The sequence below is a fragment of the Leptonychotes weddellii genome, chromosome 4 (genome assembly GCF_054177405.1).
Source record: "Leptonychotes weddellii isolate Sample4059 chromosome 4, ASM5417740v2, whole genome shotgun sequence".
Lineage (NCBI taxonomy): Eukaryota > Metazoa > Chordata > Mammalia > Carnivora > Phocidae > Leptonychotes > Leptonychotes weddellii.
Genome location: NC_138372.1, coordinates 137,529,285 through 137,551,211, shown reverse-complemented (window position 1 = coordinate 137,551,211; position 21,927 = coordinate 137,529,285). Strand labels below are relative to the sequence as shown.

Sequence of the window (21,927 nt, the reverse complement as noted above, 5' to 3'; positions counted from 1 at the left end):
CTCTTAGGGTGCAGGTGTGTTTGCAGGCTGGGAAGTTATCTTTAAAACTACCTCAGGGCAGCGGAGGCATGGGGGCGGGGCGGGGGGGGGGAAGGCCAGATGCTAAATGGGGTGTCACAAAGGAGATGCAAAGTTCTGACAAGGATGGAGGAGTTATTTTTAATCTTTCCCAATCCTACCAAGCTGAGTTCTTCCCTTTGGAGCAGAGCTGGAGCCAGACAAACGTCTCCCCTTCAACCCCAGCTTCAGTTGTGTAAACATCGGTGACACGGACATACTGATTAGGTTAGTGAGAGGGGAGTGTTCCCTTCCAGTGTCCCGGGAGGGGAGCTTTGGATCTGGTTTCCCATTCGAGCAGGGGTGGGGGGGCTGGGGGGGTGGACGACGACGACTTGCCAGGGGCTGGCCTGCTCAGTGGCCTGATTGTGGTGTCTGCTGCCTCGTGGGAATGTGGCTATGGTGTGAACTCCAGCAGTGCCTTCCCTTCACCTTCCTCCCCTGGGAGGGGGCTCGGCGTGCTAGTCTGGGTTGGGGGGGGCGCTGCCGGAGGTGCAGGCAAGCCCGAGGGCTAAGCGCAGGGTTCTAGACCGGCAACTTCCTCCGGGAACCACGGACCCCCCCCAGCCTGGGGCTGAGAGCACTCTCATGGGGCGGCTGTGGGGCCAGGACTCATGGGGGAGCCAATCCTGCCTCAGCAGCAGATTCGTGGAGGACAAACCTGGGGCAGACTCTCAGTCAAGTCACTGATCCCAGAGGCTCAGGAAGATGTGGCTGCAAGAAGCAAGGCAGAGCCCTGCCCATTTCTAGGCCCAGCCCCATAGAGGGGGGACAGTCTTAAATTTGGAGCCCACTCCTCTTGCCTGGAACAGCACGAGGGTAACACTAGGGAGTCATTGCCAGAGACAAGGACTATAAAGGGCCAGCTTCTGGGTACAAGACATTCAGCTTATTTAATGCACCCAGCAACTGTGCAAGTACTCTTACCTCCCTAATTTACATAAATTCAGAGGGGCTAATGACTGGGCCTCCCCCTGGGGTCAGGGATAGCAGGCAGAGGGGACTGAGGCGAATTTGACATGGTGTTAACCCGTCTCCACTTCTACTTCCAGGCAGGACAAGGGGGCAAGTGTGGCTCAACTGTTCACCATCTCCCGCTGCTTAGACGTGGGGGCTGGGTCTCCCACCCCGCCCACCCACCCTCTGTGAGCCCAGGCTGCAGCGAGGAGGCAGGGTAGCATGGAAGGCTGTGGAATATGGTTCCTTGGAGGGCTCTCTCTGTAGGTAAAGAAACAGCAGATTCCCTTTGGCCTGGAATAGTTATAAGGCTCTGCCTGCAGGCAGCAAATTGGTTTAGAAACATCTTAATTCTCCTTCTCTCCACAGACTTTACACACAGATAAGCAAAGGAGAGGGAGCTATTGCCGAGCAAAGCCCATCTACACAGACTAGTGTAGCGGGGCCCAGCATGAAGGGACACCGCCCAGCCTCACCGTCTGCCCCCGCCTCCCGGCCACTGGAAGGCGGGGTGCGGTCTCCTGGACCAGGAGCACTGCATGACGGGAGGGCTATGTATGCACCCGAGCTACTTCTCAGCGGCATCTGAGCTAGCCAGAAAAGGGCAGTAAGTATCCGAGGGCATGCCTTCTTTATTTTCCTTCAAAAGCAAATACATCTTTTGCTTATTTGTTTGGAAATTTTGTTGAAAAAGAGTGTCTGTCTGACTTCCCATCAAATTGAGACTTGGGTGTAGAGGGGCCCCAGGAAATTAGAAAGCCCACATGCTTTCCTTCGAATAAGGCTACTCATTTCTAATTACTGTTTATTTTTAAAACCTTTTCAAGGTGAATCCACAAACTTCCCTAGAAATGAGGTCAGGGTATTTCGACCATCCCGGGCAGGAACCTTCTAGTCAAGTTCAATGGGTGAATCCTGCCCCACGTGCAATACAGATGCAACTTGCTCATCCCCAGGCCAACCCTCCCCCTTCCTCTAAAAGACTGCTAGTACATTCTCTTGAATGCTCTTCTACTGGGGCGTCCGTAACCTCCTACCATCTTCCCATTTTGTCTGTAGGCTTTTAGTGACAAAATTCCCAACAGGCTCTAAAAACTTGGCCCTCTATATTAGAATTTCTTGTCCCAGCGTATAACGAGGTTGGGACAACAGCTTAGAGGATTTTTAGGTGGATTACAAAAAATCCAAACAGAATGTTCTTGTGAAAGCTCATTAAGACCAAAAAACAAAACAGAGAGAGCGTTTTTAGCACACAGGCTGCAGGGACATGGCTCCTTGGGGCCACAGTTGGGAGTTTCTCTGCCAGCTCATTACCTACATGGGTGCCCCCCACACCTCAGCATTTATGTGGTGGCCTGGCGGGAGGCTTAGTCCTTCCCAGGCCCCAGATTGGAGCCCAGGAACTTATGTGCCTGCTTCTCATGTTAAAAGCAAAAACTTCCTGAAAGGTTAAGTTTCTGGAATTGTTTATAAATATACCCATCTATTAAAATTGAAATGTTAACTGCTTATTTTTAAATGATTTCTTAGCAAGAGAGAAATATTTTCTTCATCGTTGTGCAAGCTATCAAAACAATAGTCCCAGCAGGGCCCTCCCCTGATCTTGTCATTTTCAGTTAAGACTTCTGGGTAACCTCATTAACTCTATGAATTTCATTATGGAGAGAATGTAATCTCACCAGTTTGGCAACAACAGGGGTCATTTACTGCTACAATGTTAGCTTGTATGGGAATGCTTTCACCAAGTACAACGGTATAAATGTTCTTTCCTGTGTTACCCTCGGAAAGGAAGACTGTCACGTTCTCTGCTAGAAAGAACCCACAAGACCAACTCTGGTTGGTGTTTGTTGCTTGAATTCATGGGCACATAAGGGGCTGGATAATCACACTGAAACCGTGTTGGAGTGAATTTAGGCGAGGAACGTGTGTTTCGATGCCCGTTACCATAGAACATTCTGAGACCACTCCATTCCCTGTGCTCCACTCCACCGTTAGCACAGTACTCACCATCGGACCTGCTGTACACATATTCAAACCACCCCCCGCAGACTTTTCTATCTCAGGTCTTTGGAGAAGCTGAGACTCCAACCACTTTCTTTTTGCTGTCTAGACAGGCCAGGCCACACTGGATAGGTAGAAGGCTCTTTATGCATCTTACGAGCACACAAATCCTCTGAATTTCTCACCTACAGCTATTCATGGACTGTAATGAAGGAAGCTAACGAGCTACCACTGGATTTCTTTTAGGCCCCGGGGGCTGAGGCCCGGGGCTAGTTTTCCTGACTGCACTTCATGCTAACACCCTTGTACCTGCAGAGAGCTGCGAGAAAGCGTCTGCTACGTGGAATTAACATTCTAAGGTCCATAACAGCAAATACCAAAGCTCCTATTTGCTTGAGTGTTTATTAAGAGCCAGGCGCTTTTATCTGATCCTCTCAGAGATCTTAAAACCCATTTTATCCATGAGGAAACGGAGACTCGGGAGGTTCAATGACTTACCCGCAGTGGCAGAGTGCGGATGTCAATCCAGTGCTAACTGCAAAGCCCGCGCTCCTCCCCTCCCACCATATTGCTCCCCTAGGTCTTGAGGCTGATAAGCAGCCCCTGAGGCAGTTCCTCCCGGCCCAGGCTCTAGCCCACCCGGGCCCCTCAGCGTGCGGACTCACCTGCTCTGAAGAGCGCGCCCGCGGCATAGTGCATCGCCAGGGCATGGACCAGCTGCCTGGCCGTGGTGAAGATGGGGCCGCGTTCAAACACCGAGAAGGACAGCGGCGTGTGGTCGGACGCTATGTACAGCTTGAGGGAGGCGTGGATGCTGACGAGGAGACTCACTGGCTGGATCACCAGTTTCCGCAACTTCACGGGATGCACCAGGGCCCTGGCGTGCTGGCTGACCTGCGCGGGCAACCCCTGCGTGCTCCCCGCGGCTCCGGCGGGCTGCGCGGCCAGGCAGCCGTCGGGAAGGTAGGTCTCGAACAGCGTTTTGATGTAGTAAACGAACGTATCTTCCACGTATAACCGGGCGGGTTTCACTTCAAGGCGGAACTCGTTAATATCCTCGAAGAAGCCGCTCTTGCCGTCAGTTAGGGTGAGGCAGAGTTTGATAAAACAGTTCTCCTTGTATTCCTCCAGATCTCTGCCGGATACAAGGAGGCTCTGCATTTTGGAACACTGCACGGGTTCTGTTTTTTCTCCCTGGCAGACCAGGACGGCAAAGTGGAAATTGGACTTGTTGTACAGCTGGTTGTCCACCTGCAGGTCCCCACAGTAGACCTCCACACAGTGAAGCTGGAGGGGGGCCGCAGCAGCCTCTTCCCCGGGCAGGCCACCGGCCATGGGGGCCACGTGCAGAAAGACACTGTCCAGTGTGAGTCTCAGGAGCTCAGACGATACTTTGTGGTGGGTGAGGTCATCAAACACCACCAGGCTCAACTGAGTAATGAACACTTTCAGTGTCACAATCTTCTCCAGAGTTCTGGAAGAGAAAGGGAGAAGAACATCAGTCTCCCTCTGCTCTTCGTTTTCTTTCTTTCCTTTTCTTCTCTCCTTTGTTCCCTCCCTCCCACCTTTTTCCTTCCTCCCTCCCTCCCTCCCTTCCCTCCTTCCTTCCTTCCCCCGTCCCCAACAGTGCCTTATTACACACCTCCTGATATTCCATCAGATTCTCATAAAAAACAAATAAGAATTCAACTTTCAGTTCATGGTGTCTGGACAGAACCGGTCACATTCCCACAACAGCATTGGGAAATGTTCCCTATGGGACTATTACAAGTTCTTGTCATGTTCTGTATGTGCTTCCGTTCTCAACACCAGATTTTTACTCCAAAATTCTAGTGTTTGTGCACTAATTCTCTATCACGATCATCTCAGGGCAGAAAGGTAAAATCAAATAACCAAAACTCCTTACCTTGAAGTAAAGCAAACAAGAAAACTTACATTCACCCCCAGGACCCCGGCCCATCTAGCCATGTCTCGGCCGTGGGCTCTGCTCCCCCACCATTTCCAGAGCTGACCTGCTGCGCTCCCGCCTCGGGCCAAGCCCTCCATGGTGCACGAAATCTTCCAGCCCTCCCCTGCTCCAGGGCATCACTCCAGCCTCCCTCTCCTCCATCCTTGTCTTTTTCTTCATTACTAACGGCCTACCACTGGATTTCTTATAGGCCCAGGGGCTGAGGCCTGGGGCTAGTGGCCCTCTGGCTACTCCTCAGTTTTCTGCTCCCCCCATAAAAACTTCTACACGCACTGTCTGCGGGCTGCCTTCCATTCCCTCTTCCCCTTGCTCCAAGCAGCCTTCTGTCCCCACAGTCCACCAGAGCGACTCTCACCAAGTGACTTCCTTGTCACTTAGCCTTTCACTGACGGCCTTTTGGTCTGTGGCTCACTTGACCTACAATGGTATTTCACCTTGTCGATAACTACTCCCCCTGTCTGGAAACATTCCTTCTATCTGTCTTCTCTTGGCTCTTCTACTTGTGGTCCCCCATCCTCAGTCGCCGTGTGACCTCCTCCTCTTCTCCCTGACCCCTGCAGATTCAGGTGCCCAAGGCTCAGCCCTTGCAGACCTCATCCAGTCCCATGGCCTGATATGCCGTCTCTGTGCTGAGGACTCCCAGTCACGTCATCAGCTCAGAGCTACCCGACTGCAGCCTCCGGTATCTAAATGCCTCTCCACAGACTCACTAGTCGTCTCAACTTGTCATGTCTGTCATCAAACTCCAGATCTTACCCCCACCCCGAGCTACATATGGTCTCTCCTATCTCAGTTTTTTTTTTTTTTTTTAAAGATTTTATTTATTTACTTGAGAGAGAGCGAGTGAGCACAAGTGGGGTCAGCAGCAGAGGGAGAGGGAGAAGCAGACTCCCCACTGAGCAGGGAGCCCGATGTGGGACTCGATCCCAGGACCCTGAGATCATGACCTGAGCCGAAGGCAGACGCTTAACCGACTGAGCCACCCAGGTGCCCCTCCTATCTCAGTTAATGGCAACCACATCCCATCCCTTGTTAGAACACACGTTTGGGAGTCCTCCTTGATACTCCTATTTTCAACCCTTACCCAGTGCCTCAGGGAAATCCCATTGGCTTTTTCTTAGAAAGCCCATCCAGAATCTGACCATTTCCTCCCACTTCCACTGATCCCACCACAGCCTAGGCCACTGGCATCTCTAGTGTGAATAACTGTAACAATCTCTTCACTAGTCTCCCTGCTTCCATCCTTGCTTCTCTGTGGTCTACTTCAGTGAGGCAGCCAGCGAGTTCCTAAAAATTTAGGTCAGATCATGTCACTTCTTCACTCAAGTGAAGTGATCCAGTGATTTCCCCACTTCGTTCAGAATCAAAGCTAAGCCCTACCCAAGTCCCGCTCTTCTAGCCCTCACCTCTCCGACCTCAGGTGCTACGACTTTCACTTTCACCCACTCTGTTTGGCCCACACTGGCCTCTTCCCTGCTCCTCCAATGTGCCAGGCACGCTACTTCAGACCTTTGAACCGGCTGTGCCCTCTGTCGGGAAGCTTTCCCACCAGATAGCCACATTATTAACTCCCTCGCAGCTTTTGAGTCTTTGCTCAAATGTCACTTCGTGGTGAGGCTTACCTATACTGGTTTTTAAAAATTACTCTCTCTGTCCCTGTGGCCTGGCATTCCTGGTCTTTCTACCCAGCTGTTTCTATCCCTGCAAAAAGCCAACCTTCTACTGTACCATAAATTTTCCTTTTTTATTATGTTTATTCTCTGTGTTCCATTCTACATCTATGAGAACGTGATCATTTTCTCAAAAGAAGGGATTTTGGTCTTTTTGGTCACCATTGTATCCCCATCCCTAGGATAGCACCTGGAATCCAGTAAGCACTTAAAAAATATTTGAATAAATGAATTGAGGGAATATTAGTAAATATCTGTCCCTTTCCTACTTCTACCACTGAATGTATAAGTTGTTGCTACTATGATTAATAATGCACTATTAATGCCCTAGACAAATATTTCTGAAATTGTTGTATAGGCTTGAAAGTTTGTGTTATATAATTTTATATTAAGTCTCCAATTTTGTTATGCTGTTGATTTTTTACAAACACTCTTGGGCAAAGAAAACATTCTACCCAACCTTGTCTGAAACATTGTAAGTTCAAATTAATAATAATTTGGCAGGTCGAAATTAATAATTTCTTAACCATATGTGAAAAGCAAGGAACTTTTTTAGAAAAGGGCTTATACAAATGTATGGAAGTTGGTATTATTATTTTACATTTTAAATAAAATTTTAATAATAAACTTCTGATGCTAAACTAAATTCTTCTTGTAGAAAATTAAAATGCAGAAAATTATTAGATAATCACTTATAACCCCTGCATCTATTAAAAATTTGGTTCCTTCTTTTGAGTTTTAGTTCTAGGAATGTTTTCTGTGCATGTGTGTGTGAGCATGTGTGAGCAGAGAAGTATTTATGTGTGTGTGGGGGTGTTTGTGTGTGTATGATACAGGACTGGTCATATTTGCATATTCAGTTTTATATTCTGTTTGCTTTATCTTAGATTTATCACATGCATTTTTCTATTCCACTGAAAGCCTGTAAACCTTTTTTCTGTGGATATACCATTTACGTACCATCTGTTCCCCTACTGCTGGGCATTTGTGCTCGAAATATTTTGCCACTCTAAGTGGCAATATGATAAATCTCTCTCTGTCTTAGCCCACTTCTCTCACCACTGCTTTGACCCTTAAACTCTGAGAATTCTTAAAAGTGGAGTTTCCAAGGGGCGCCTGGGTGGCTCAGTCAGCTGAGCGTCTGCCTGCGGCTCAGGGTCCTGGGATCGAGCCCCCATGTCAGGGTCCCTGCTCAGCGGGGAGTCTGCTTCTCCCTCTGCCTCTGCCCCTCCCCCAGGCTCATGCACGCACGCATGCACTCATGCGCTCTCTCGAATAAGTAAATAAAATCTTAAAAAAGAAAATAAAAGTGGAGTTTCCAAGCCAAAGGGATTTTTTTTTCTTAAGTAGGCTCCACGCCTAGTGTGGAGTCAGCCCGACATGGAGCCAAACGCGGGGCTTAAATTCACGACCCTGAGATTAAGACCTGAGCTGAGATCAAGAGTCGGACACCTAACTGACTGAGCCACCCAGGCACCCCCAGGCCAAAGGGATTTTAAAGCTCTTAATACATGTTGCTCAAGTGCTTTCCAGAAAGTGGCAACAGTTTACACTTCCACTTGAACTGTATGTGACGGCACATCATTACTTTGGTAATATCTTACTTAAATTTGCATCTCTTTGATTACTTATATTTTCTCTTCCTAGAATTTCCTGGTCATGCATGTGCCTCTTCTTTTAGAAAGAGGGGCTAGCTTCATACTATTCCTACTGGATTACAGGAGTTCCTTTAAATTATGCATATTAACTCTTTGGTTCATGAGTGTAAGACCTGATGGCAACACTCTAAATAAGAGGTGAGTTTATTTTTGATGCAGCTCTAATTGCTAAGTCAGATTACTAATTACTAGGTTGTCAACTGGATACAGAAGTATTAATTTGCATTTCATGCTAATGCTAATATATAATTCTTTTTTTTTTCTGGATTTATTTTTTATTGTTATGTTAATCACCATACATTACATCATTAGTTTTAGATGTAGTGTTCCCTGATTCATTGTTTGTGCATAACACCCAGTTCTCCATGCAGAACGTGCCCTCTTTAATACCCATCACCAGGCTAACCCATCCTCCCACCCCCCTCCCCTCTAGAACCCTCAGTTTGTTTTTCAGAGTCCATCGTCTCTCATGGTTCATCTCCCCCTCCGATTTCGCCCCCTTCATTCTTCCCCTCATGCTATCTTCTTCTTCTTTTTTTTTTCTTAACATATATTGCATTATTTGTTTCAGAGGTACAGATCTGAGATTCAACAGTCTTGCACAATTCACAGCGCTTACCAGACCACATACCCTCCCCAGTGTCTAACTAATATATAATTCTAAGATGCATGTCTTAGTTTGTAAATCAGTTTGTTAAACTTACCACCGGAAGGGGTACCAAAGAAGATAATATATTGCTACTTTTTATAGGTATGATTTAATGCTAATAACCATATCCTTATGGATTACATAATAATTCACCAAAAGCTATAATGTGTATATAGAGATGATAAAGAATGATAAATAGCAGGTTTATGACTTTATAAAGGGAAAGCTTACCATACTGTCACTGGGATAACAATTATTCCTACCTATTGGTAGCGGTTAAACTAGGTCCCACTTTTCCTTCTGGGGCCACAGTGACGAAGACCGTGCCACACTGGAGGACAATGTCCACATATACATAGCCAAAGCCAGTCAGGAACACAACCTGTGAGAAGAATATTCAAAATCTGATTAAAAAGAAGTAAGAAACACTACTGAAATGGTTGCCTTCAAATGTCTTAAGTTCTGATTCGATGCCACAAACACTTGCTGGTTATATTTCTTTATATCTATGTGTGTAGGCTATTCAGCTGCCTTGAAAAAAAAAAACAACAAAAAACAAAAAAGAAAGAAAGATCAAATCCAGATTTTTCAATATCCAGCTGTAAGGTTCAGAGCAAAAAACAATGATGGATGACAGGGCATGAGTGTCTTCATTCTCTGCTTCTTTGGAATTGGCAAATAGCTCTGTGTGGGCTGGAGCCCAGCCATGGGCTGGCTTTATGTGTGCATATGAATCTCTGTGGAAAATAATCCCCTGAAACTCAGGACTTGAAATGCAACATGCAAAAAACTTTCAGACTCTTGAGTGTTGACTTACTACCATGAGGATGCCCTTCTATCCTGGGGACACAGAAACGTACCAGAAAACCTACCATGCCATAATCCTCTCAAGGCCCCTCAGTCCCTCACATAACTTGTAACAATAATGTCAGATAACTTCATTTGCCTGGAGTCAAAATGAATTTTTCTTCCACGGGAAGGTGGACTAAGCCCCAGAAAACTTCCATCTCAGAAGCCAGGTGCCAGGCCAGCAGTAACAGATGTCCTTTTAGCATTAAATAGGTTGCTTAAATGGATAAATATCTGAAAGCAGAACAGAACTGTTTGAAAAACAACTCCAAGAACATCATGTTCACAGCCAGCACTACCTGAGAGTAGGGGCAAGAACCTCCAGTGTTTGGGAATGTTGATTTTGATAACTTGCAGTATCAGTTCAGTCCAAGTCTGGGCCCTTTATTATTGCTAGGACAGTAAATAAAAGAAGGCTGAAAATTCCTGGATGAAGGAACAGAGCTCGGTGCCTGCCTGACAGGGAATGAATGTACTCTAATTCTGACCGTATGCGGAGGAACCGGAGAGAGAGTACACAGAACCGCAGGAAGAGAGTCACAGGCTCAAACTGGGACGTGACTTCAATGTCACCGGGCTTCTTTCGTGCACGAGGGCGCCTCCTTCAGAAATCCTGACTGCGTGCAGCACCCTGGCCCGTGCGGCTGGCCATCACATCTCCCGCTCAGCTCCTGCAGTGTGGTGGCCCTCAGATGCTCCCCCTCCGCAGGCCCCTCCCCTAGTGCCTTCTCTTCCGTCCCACGGCCACTGCTTTAGCTTAGGCCCTTGTCTGCCACTCGGCACCCCTGCGCCCCTCCCCACACGGGTCCTTTCCAGATCCTGTGTACCTTTGCCCATACTCCTTAAGGACACCTTTCTCCATGAAGGTACTCTCTAGGTTTCTTATTCCTTTCCTCAGCTTGATACTTACTCTGACGTCCCTAAAGTACTTTAACCATATTTCTGTTTGGTCACAAATCTGTATTGTTTGCAGCACAGTCACCTGTTTATACACCTGACCCAATGACTAGATTGTCAGTTTGATGGCAGGAGTGGAGTCTGTTCTCTATGGACGTGTTTCCCAAATGGATTGTTTTGCAAAAATATGTTTCTAAAGACCCTGTATCTTGAATTTGCCTTATCTGTTCTAAGGTAAAAACTGAACTTGGGGCGCCTGGGTGGCTCAGTCGGTTAAGCGTCTGCCTTTGGCTCACGTCATGATCCTGGAGTCCTGGGATCGAGCCCCACACTGGGCTCCCTGCTCAGTGGAAAGCCTGCTTCTCTCTCTGCCTCTCACCCAACTCGTGCTCACGCTCTCTCTCTCAGAAATATAAATAAAATCTTTAAAAAAAAATTGAACTTGACTAGGACAAAATCTGGAATGGCTCAGCTCATGAATCTAAAACAAAACAGGTATTATTTCAGAAACATTCACATTTATTATTTTGTGTGATATACAAAGTAAGTCAACTGCTTTTTTAAAAAAGATTATTTATCTGAGAGAGAGAGAGAATGCATGATGTGAGAGGGGGAAGGGCAGAGGGACAGGGACAGACGCAGACTCCCTGCTGAGCGTGGAGCCTGAAGTGGGGCTCGGCGTGGGGCTCCGTCCCATGGCCCCGAGATCATGAACTGAGCAGAAATCAAGAGTACTGACTGAGCCACCCAGGCGCCCCAAGTCAACTGCTTTTTTTTTACTAGGCTTATAGATGTGGGATTATTCATTTGGCACAAACCTTTCTAAGGCCCTGTGCTCCCTCCCATCTGTATTTCCCTCTCTCAGTGACTGTAACTTCAGTGCATGTCCCAGGGTTTTAGGAGAGAACTATCAACCCTCAAAGGAGGGAGGGAGAGGATCAAAAAGGGAAATATTTATTGCTGTGTTCAAACTCAAAGTCATCCTTAGGCATTATGAAATGAGAAAGGATACTAGTTCCTTCTAAGATAGTAAAGATAGGTCAAGCTGATGTTTTTTGTTAACTGCCCAAGGGACTCTGAAACAAGCAAGTGGACCAAAATCTTCAAGGTACTACTTCTCGTCAAAAATCTGGACTATGGAGAAAAATTTTGCTGGGTGTTCCTTTCACTCACCACTAGAATGGAAGAAACATGGACTTTTAGTTCATATCTCTTTTCACAGGTACAGAAACAGCTCACAATGCCAAGCATTTTGTACAGTGGCAGCTCTAGGGATTAGGGAGTTAGGTATCTAACTGCCAGAGAAATTAGGCACCTGCACCTAGGTTCCCACAGAAGTTTTAAAATTAATCCTTATTTTGTTTTGACGGTTTGGTCATTTAGTCATTCAACCAGTTATTTGATACTTAAAGTGCACCTACAAAAAGCAAGGCACTGTATTAGGGATGGGGAAGATCCTTTTTTTTTTTTTTTTTTAAGATTTATTTATTTATTTTGGGGGGAGAGAGAGAGCACACAAGGGGGGGGGAGCAGACAAAGAGGGAGAGAGAAGCAGACCCCCTGGCTGAGTAGGGAGCCTGATGCGGGGCTTGATCTCATGACCCCGAGATCATCACACGACCCTGAGATCGTGACCTGAGCAGAAATCAAGAGTCAGATGCTTAACCGACTGAGCCACCCAGGTGCCCCAGGGACCAAAAAGATCTAATCATATCCTCAAACTGCTCTCAGCTTAGCTGGTGAAAAAGCCAAGTACACAAATGATGAGGTAATAGTAACTAATAGTTCCAGGGCAGAGATGAGTAACTTGCTTCTCCCTCTTCATATATTAATCATCATGATCTCTGTATAACTCAGGAGGGCAATGGTTTTGTGTCCATTTTCTTCAGTACTTATAACCAGTACCTGGTATGCAATCAAGATCTGAATGGATATCATCTCAACATGGTTCCTGCGGTAGAGACTTCTAGTGTCCCCCCATACCTATCTCCTTCCAGGCACAGAACAGGAGTATACTCCTCACCCCCTTGTGGTTTAGGTATGGCCACGTGACTAAGTTCTGGTCAAAGAGCTAAAGACAGAATTGACAAGTGTTACTTCTGAGCCAAAGCATTAAAGAGCTAGTCTTCTTCTCCTGCTGCAGAGGCCGAATACAGGCTTTATGTTCTAGATCAGTGGCAGGACAAATCCAATCCACGGCCTGTTAATTGTAAATTAAGTTTTATGGGGATAATAGTTATGCTCACTTATTTACATATTGTCTCTAAAGCCTAAAATGCTTACTGAAGAAAAAGAGGAAACTTTTTGAAGAAAAAACTGGCTGGCTCCTGGTCTAGCTGGTTGTGGCAGAGTGTTATACAGGCAAGGAGCGGCACACCCAGCTTCCAGGCCCTTGCTTAGTCCCTTCTGCTGATCCAGAGCTTGGCTGTGACTGCCATCAGCTGATGGAGTATCAGCAAACATGAGGCAAGAAGCCTGATAAAGCTTGCTTCCTGGGGTTTGCCCTCCTGCCAACCATGTGAGGGAGTCTGCTTTAGCCTCCCTACAGAGGAAAGACCACATGGTGAGAGAGATGCCCAGACTCTCCAGCTGAAATCCTCCCTCTGCCAACTTCCAACCGAATGTGGCTGCATGAGTGATCCCAGGCTCATCCTGCAGAAAAATCACCCAAACAAACCTTCAGACTCATGAGACGTTAATCATTTTTAAGCCTCTAGGTTTTGGGGTGGCTTTTTACAGTGGGGCAGACAGAAGGTGATGGAGACTCCACCAACCTGCATCCCTGAGTGACCATGTAGAACAGAGCTCCCTAGGCACAAAGCATGAGCAAGAAGTAAATGCTAGGATTCTGAGAGGCAGCATAACCTAGCTTATACCAACTAATATAATATAGATATTGGTACTAGAAGTAGGGTTCCAGCAAAAACCTAAAATAGGAGTCCTTGGCTTAATGGTCAGGCAGTAGGAATTGATATTGAAAGATATTAAAGTGGCAATTCATGTTATGAAGTAGCAGACATTTAGTAAGACTGTTGTCTGGGATTACCTGATTATAGGCAGATTATAAACCTAATCCAATTGTGCCTCCAGAAGATGAGGTTTGGAAACAAAACATTAGTAGTGTGTGTTGGCTGCTATTGGCTGTCTCTGGCAATGTATTCTGAAGAAGAGATGAGCTCAGGAAACAATTGGCCAGTTTGCAAATAAAAATGAAAGAGAATAGAGAGATTCCAGAAATTCAGGGCCTTGCAAGGCTAGAAATGCTTTTAAACCTCAAACATCAAGAGACCAAAGTTTAGTGAATATGAAGGCAGATTAATACTCTGCCCTAGGGTTACATATAGGCATCACACTCACTGTTAAAACCTCATCAATTGTTAAAGTGACTCAGAAGAAAGTTTAGCTTAAAAGCATAAGTTTGCCACAGAAGCTCTCTTAAATCTAGAGAGAGGCAAAGAAACAAGATAGCACAGAAATATGCCTTGAAAAGGACCATGGATGTGGTTGTCAGTTCATGAATTCTCTGGAATCAAATAGTTCTTGGGAAATGACTACTGCCCAATAAACTCACAAGCCTTGACTAAAAGAGACTGTGATTGCTTGAGACTCAATAATACGAGCTTCAGATGTGACAGAGGAAGATCTCTTGAGGGTAGAGCCAGGGACTAGAAGAAAAATGGTAAGAAAGCAGTTCCAAGAGTAGAAACAGGGCTCAGAGACTAGACCTTGCTCCAGGGTAGAAACCCCACAATTACGTGCTCAGAAAATTTTCCGAATTGTCATGGATGAGGGGCTGCCATTATGTCTCTCATTCTTCCCCTTTCCATTCTGGAGGGCTTATAATGGTTATGCTTCTTGTAAAATGGGGGGAAAGGGAGGAGGACATGAGCTCACAGCCCTCCAGATGAAAGGAGTCAACGTGCAGACTCAGAGAGTCGTTCCGAAGTACTGGATTTCCAGTGGGATGTGGTGACTGGATAGAACGCTGGGGAGGCAATTTGTTTGTTCCACGTGTGGGAAAAGGGACGATGACATGACTGATGACCGAGGGGGATTTTCTGTTGTTGTTGCCGAGCTGTTTGTTACTGCCCAGTGAGCTAGCCAGTCCTGATCAGCGCCAGCATCGGGTGTTTGTTCTTTCTTCACTTCATACTGGTGTGGGGGGGGAGTGTGGGGGGCTATTGGACAACATATCGTAGATTTGCTGCCCTGACCACTAAACCCTTGGAGGATACTCTGTGTTTTGCCCTTTGTATCTGTGTTGGATACTCTGATCAGTAAGACTTTCTCTCCTGCGTGTGGGATGGAACACCATTCCAGGCCTATGTCCTGCCCTCCACTTACTATGTTGTCTTCTACTACGATTATAAGTAAGAAACACTTTAAAATAATTTGTGCTTTTCGAACATATCCAGTTATCCTTATTAAAATGATTGCTTATTAGATTTATGTCCAGTAAACAATATTTTAAAAAATGATACCAATTTAATTTTACTAAGTTAATAAGTTACAAGGGGACACAGGAAATAAAAGGATGAATTCCTGAAAGTCTCTCTTCCCCTGTCTCCCTCTTTTTCCCTGTAGGCTCTATGTGGCAGTCCAGGGATAATCTGGGGGGAGTTATAAAGCATCCCAGCACTGCAGCTGAGGTAGACTTCCGTAACAGGTACGACTGTTATTAAAACTCCTTCTGCGCTCCCCTCCTCCAATATTTTACTGATTTCCTCTCCACCTGGGCTACAGCAGACACAGGATACACCTTGCTGGGCCTCTTCCCTTTCCAGTTCTCTTTCTTTTACTTGACTCCTGGTGCTCCCACCTCAGATTTTTACTTTCTTTTTGTGATAAGTAATTTTGTGTCAACCTGATTGGCCAGAGGGTGCCCAGGTTAAGCATTATTTCTGGATGTGTCTGTGAGGATGTTTCTGGATGGGATTAGCATTTCAATCAGTGGGCTCCGTAGACTGCCTTCTCCAATGTGTGTGTTGGGGGCAACATCCAGTCTGTAGAGGGCCTGAATAGAACAAAAGGGAGAGGAAGGAATCATTTGCCCCCTTTCCCCCTGCCTCACTGTTGAGCTAGGACATCTCATTTCAACTTCTCCTGGTGAATTTATACCATCAGCTCCCTTGGTTCTCGGGCCTTTGGACCCGCACTGAATTACACCTATGGTTTTCCTGGGTCTCCAGCTTGTGGGGGGCAGATACTCAGCCTCCATTAACAGATCCGCAGATAAGTCAATCAGCCATTCTATTTGTTCTGACCTTTGGCTAACATTCATTTTTCATAAAAATTTTTACTCCCTATTTTGGGAAGGAATAAATTGAAAAGGTACTACTTCTGCCTCTAGATGGAGTGGCTTGTAAGAAAATATCTGAGGAAGGAAAACCATGATATGGATGAAGTCAAGACTTAGGCTTTGAAGGGAAGAAGAGATCTGTGTATGTGCTATGGACCTGACCCCTCACCTGTGGAGGGAATACGGGAGTGAGATGCAGCCTGGTTGGTCTCAGGTGGTGGTCTGTTTTAAGCAGTCTAGTGGCCTGGAGAGCCTCCTCTGGGCTGGACTCTGTGTTTTAGTAATCACTTGGGTGGTAGTTGTGGAGACAGAGTTGGAGGTGATGAGGCTGACAACAGAGAGGTCCTTTGAGGGGCTATTGCCAAACTCTGGGAGAGGGATGATGGATAAAAGGCCAGAAGTAGACCATGGTCACAGAGAGAAGGGGCAGATCCAGAGACATTTTTGAGGAATTTCTGCCAGAAGCTGGTGATTTACAGGATGTGTGCGGGGGAAGGCACTGGGGTGCAGTAGGAAAAATATAGGCTCAGAAGCTGGACAGTTGGAGCTTGGATCCCAGGCCACTTGCTTTGTGCAAGGTGACCTCCCTGGGCTTTAGGTAGCATCTACCTTCAAGGGATGTGGCAGGGACTAATGATAGTATTTGTAGAGTGCTTGACATAAAGCAGGAATTCAATACAAATTTACCTAAATATTATTTAAGGTTTGTATACTGGGGAGTAGCGACTCTAAGAGAGCTGGCTTGGGGAATGGAAAATGATCACTTGGTTTCAGACATGCTGGGTTTGAGGAGCTTGTGAGTTTCAGGCGGAGGTGTCTGGTTGTTGGTGAAGAACACTGACTTGGAGCTCAGGAGAGATGCAGGGGCCAGAGACAGATCTGAGAGTGACTGGATGATAGTTGGTAGCGAAAGCAATGAGATTCGATCTCCTAGAGAGGAAAAGAAGGGAGATGAATTTCCAAAATGATCAGTTTCTAAAATGAGAAAAGGTTGGATAAGGGCGAAAACAAAATAGTGATACTCTGGGTATAATTCTGAAAAATATTTAGGGAAATCCTTACTCCCAAGTATCTTTAAGAGCAGGTGTGACTCGGCTGGAACAAACTGTAAACACACAGAAGACTCTAGACCAGGGCACTTGGCTGATGTTCTGAAGTGGGTACCAACTTGCTGGTATCTGTTCTGGCCTTGATATGGGATGTAGGGGAAGGCGAGTGAAGTAAGCAAAAAGTCAAAATGTCTTTACTGCACGTTTTATAAATCAGATACTCCCTTGGGTTGGTAACTTTTTTCCTACGTAAAGATTCCTGGATGGAGGCTGAAGGTATGTCGGAAAATGACTACATGCTCTTTAAGCATTAGTGCTCAGGGTTATTACCTCTGTCTGATCTGCACCAAGTGGACTGATTACATACTTGAGTCCTGGTTAATCAGGGCACTTAGCAAAGTGTCTTATGATAACCTTGTAAATAAGATAAGAAACATCTTATATAGTATGGCTTAAAAAAAGCTTTCAGATGCGTTTTCTTATTTAAGAAATGTGGGCTAGATGACCGTGCACTTTGATGCATTAGTGGATGCCTGAAGCCACGCGTTAGGGAGGTATCTAGTGATTCACCACAGCATGGAGACCTTGGACTTGTCCCGTTCGACATATTTATTAATGACTTGGACGAACACGTAGAACGCGTGCTTACCACATCTATAGATGACATAAAGCTACCAAGGATACTTAATATGTTGGATGACAGCATCACAAATTTTTTTTAAGGGATTTCAACAAGCTGGACTAGGCCAATAGCAACAAGATTTAATTTTTTGGGGATAAATGCAAAGTCCTGTCCCTGGGTTCAAAAAGTCAACTGTACAGTGAGTCATATGATAAAGACCTGGGGGATGTGGCTGACCACAAGTTCAATAATAACAAACAGTCTGAACTTGTTAATAAAAAGCTAACTCAATCTTCTACTTTATTAATGGAAGCATAGGGAGGTAATAGCTGGTTAGACCACATTTGGAATACTATGTATAATTCTCGCTGCCAGATTTTTAAAAGGGAACATAACACACTAGTGTATTCAGACAAGGGTAACTGTGGTGATGGGTCTGGAAATCACATTTACTGAAGGAATGATTCAAGGAACCAGAAATGCTTGCCTGGATAAGGGAATACTTAAGAGAAGATGTTGAGGCGGCCTTCAAATAATTGTAGTGTTGCTATATTGGAGGGGAAGTAAACAGTCTGTGATGCCCCAGAGGGTAAAACAAGGATGAATGAGTGGGTGCCACGGAGGGAGGGTTTTCAGCTCGACACGAGCAGAAACTTTCCTATAGTCACTGCTGGAATAAGCCCGAGCCAGAACACTGAGGGGAGATGGCACGGGAGGGACTCTTGCCCTGCATAGAGGGGAAAGTAGAAAAGCTCTTCTAACCTGTGCTTTCATGAACCTTCAGGTAGCAATATCTGTAGCCAGGGCTGGACTCCAAAGGACAGACAGGGACCTCTGTTTGGTACAGGAAAAACAAGACTGGGTCACATGTGGGCAGATCCCGGTTCCAGCCTGATCCTGCTTAGTTATAAACCACCTAGCTGATGACTCTTTAAGCCTCAAACCTCTCATCAGGAAAATAAACAGAAAAATTATTGCCCTAATGATCCTAGAATTTTTGCCACGATCAAAGGCTCTGTCTTGGGACTTACTCCACTTGACTGCATTTATTTACTTACGCTCAGGTCCTTGGAGCAGGAGTAAGGCCTTGTTCGGGGCAAAGGGTTTGGCCCTGGATAGTTCCTCAATTAAAGCTTGCCGAATAAATGAACGAAAGTATGGAGACTGTGGATATGCGGGCACTTTGTAAATGGTAGAGAGCTACAGAAACATGAAAGACTGTTACTCCCCATCTTCCACACACACACGGAGAAGAAAATCCTGGTGACACTGACTCCATGGAACACTTCTGCTAAGTGTCAGAGATTATGAGAATTTACTGGATCTTTTTAGAAGAAAACGCACCTGCAAACCTTCTGGGGTACAAACTGCTCATTCTTCTTTGCTGTTTCAATGGCTCAGAAATTGCTTTTCATAACAAGTCAAAGACTTCCCATGGCTCTTAAGATAAAAACCCAAATCCTTGGTTGCAGATACTGAATCTGGCTGGGTTTGGCCTTGAACTGCCTCACTAGTCCCCCTCCTGCCCCCTTTTCCTTTATCTGGCACTCTGGCCACACTGGCATTTAGATCCCCAAAGCGACCAGGCTCCCTCTCTGAGCACCGAAGCTTCAAACATGTTGCTCTTTCCGCCGAGAAAAATCTCCCACTTTCTTGTCTACTTCATGCCTGTTCAACTTGAAGGCAGAGATGCGAGGTCTCTTACTGGAGAGGTACTCCTTGGCCTCTCAAGCTCGTCTGCTGTACATCCTAGCAGGACAACTGACCTGCCCTTCGCAGTTGCTTCCAGAGTTCACAATACGACAGCCTGGGGAGCGCTGGCTTATTATCTGTCTCCCCCACGTGGCATTTCCCAAGTGCAAGGGCAGCGTTCCCTCCCGTTCACTGTATTTCACGTGGTCCCACTACCAAGTGACAGCGTCTGGCACATATTAGAGACTCAGTAAGTATTTGTCGATTGGTGACTGACGCATGCTTCTCAGTGTTTGCGTTAGTTAAACGGCAGCTACGTTTCCTTTGTTACCTTTTTATTCAAAAAAATACTGCCTAGCGCTGACGAAAATAAGGTTTCTGATTATCGGAAACTGCAGTCCCATAAACTAGGCAGGATTCTAAACTGTTTTCCTGATGGGATCAAAACTGTGACTTAAAATGCTCAACGAAAGCTCATTTTTTATGTCTTTACTTATGTGTTCAGAATCTAGAGATGTTTTCCCCTGGAGTCAGGCTCCCACCCACTGTAAAGTTCAGGATAAGAGCACCAGCTGCTGCTTCAGGGCCTCTGGTGAGCAAGCAGGGGATGTCTTCTAGCAGGTGTGAGCTACTAACACGACCCAGGAAAGCCCCCTCCAAAAACGGTCAGAATTTTGTGGCCTACGTGCTATCAGGCCTTCCCAATAACTCCTGAGCCAAAGAATACCTCTTTGTGTGATTATAAACTTACTTTCTGAATGTTCCCTGTCATATTCCATTTCGAAATTATATGACATGACACTGTCCTATTTCCAGAGCTGAGGCGAGGGCCGATCACCGGCAAGAGCTAAAGGAGTTGTCTTCCTTGAGGCAGATTGGGGATTTTACGGTTCTTTTATCCTGCTTTTTTAAGGTCAGCTTTGAAATTCGCGTCACGGGGCTCAGACCCAGGGCTGAGGAAAGGCTCCTGGAAGACAAACTCACTTCTATAGAAGGGCTGCTTCCTTTCATCAGAGGACACAGCGCCCTTCGCTCCCCGGTGATTTACATGCCGTGGTGTATTACCGAGGAGATGTTGGTGAGGGTCTGAAACAAATCTTCCTGCAGAGTAGGAAGTGAGCCATGGTCTGCGGGACATATGGCACACAGCTCCTCCAAGATTAATGGGAACGTGAGCCTTTGCTGGGTCCTCAGACCAGGGATGATAAGGGTGTTGGAAAGAGTACTCCTCCTAGCTTTGAAGTATCTGTGACTACAAAGGTTTGAGGAAATTTAGAGTGAACGGGAATCCCTGAAATAAGGTTTGGCAGGCAGAATGCCTATTGTCAAGAATTCCCTAGACCTACAGAAGCAAGCAAGGTTTGAAAAATCTTCAAACCAATGCAGAGGAGTTCAGGAACCCTTGGGCAGCTTGCAATCTTTATTTTGTACGTTAATGAGACCAGGAGCATCTCCTGGGGCTGCGCAGATCCAGCAGGTTTTCAGTGTGCAGCCAGTGAGTACTGCTGACAGAAACCGCTCCCCTGTAATTGGGGCCACTACGAATGCAGGTCTCCAAGGTGACTGGGGCCCCCGGCTAGTCCTGCACCTGTCCCTGGCCACATCCTTCGTCTGTTTCCGCAGCTACTTCTCTCCCCAGACCCCCAGCCCTTTCCCTCTCCCTCTTAGTGGATGATTTACTCCATACTTCACAATAAACTTAAGTCCTCAGAGGGTCAATTCACACTCACTTTCCCGGTCCCTCTCTCCAAACAGCTCTCCCTAACCTATGTCCATCCCCACCTCTTTTCTACGAGGTCCTCCTGTTCCAGCACAACTACACTCCCTGGGCCTTGGACTTGCCTCCCCGGCCGCTCCTCACTGTCCTCCCCACTTCTCCTTGACTGACTCCGCCCCTGCAGCACGGAGACCAGAAACAATTCTCACATGTTCCTCCACTCCCTCCCTTCCACTCACTCTGAACTTGTCATTTCCACTTGCTACCTTGCTTCCCTCTTTCCACCATTTGACAGCCTGTAAACTTTGTCCTCCAGAGGCTCTGTCTGCCCCCTGCCCCTCTGCCTCTTCCTCTCCGTCTCTTTTGCTGCCCTGCACTGACACGCTGGCCTTTCCCAAGGTTAGACCTGGGGCTCTCTTTCCTTCCTTCACACCATCTCTCTCGCCTAATCTCATCTTCTCATTCATTCATTTACTGATTTGATATTTACTCTTAGGGTGCTGACAGGCACTCTGCTGCGGGCTGAGGATGAATAAGGCAGGTATCTGACCACCAGGAATTCTAACTTGGTAGGAAATCACTTAAAGAAGTAATTGCAGGGGCACCTGGGTGGCTCAGTCAGTTGGGGTCCTGGGATCCAGCCCCACATCGGGCTCCCTGTTCAGCGGGGAGTCTGCTTCTCTCTCTGCTCCTCTCCTCCCCCCTCTCCCCCACTCGGGCTCGCTTGCTCTCTCTCTCAAATAAATAAAATCTTAAAAAAAAAAAAAGAAAGAAATGCAATTAAATGTTGCAAATGTTATATGAACATGTGGAGGGGCCGGTAGTGGGGAGGAGACTTTGC

The 21,927-nt window shown here is 46.4% G+C and overlaps 1 protein-coding gene across 1 annotated transcript in view; it reads right to left on the bottom strand.

Annotated features, from left to right (window-relative positions):
• The window catches only part of VPS13B (vacuolar protein sorting 13 homolog B), a 743,427-nt gene that overhangs the window by 17,745 nt on the left and 703,755 nt on the right, over positions 1-21,927 (bottom strand). The window contains exons 54-55 of the mRNA XM_081817134.1: positions 9,225-9,343; positions 3,681-4,489 (exon numbers count right to left, since the gene is read on the bottom strand). Of these exons, the coding sequence (XP_081673260.1) occupies positions 3,681-4,489; positions 9,225-9,343 (928 nt within the window). The remainder of the gene's footprint in view (positions 1-3,680; positions 4,490-9,224; positions 9,344-21,927) is intronic.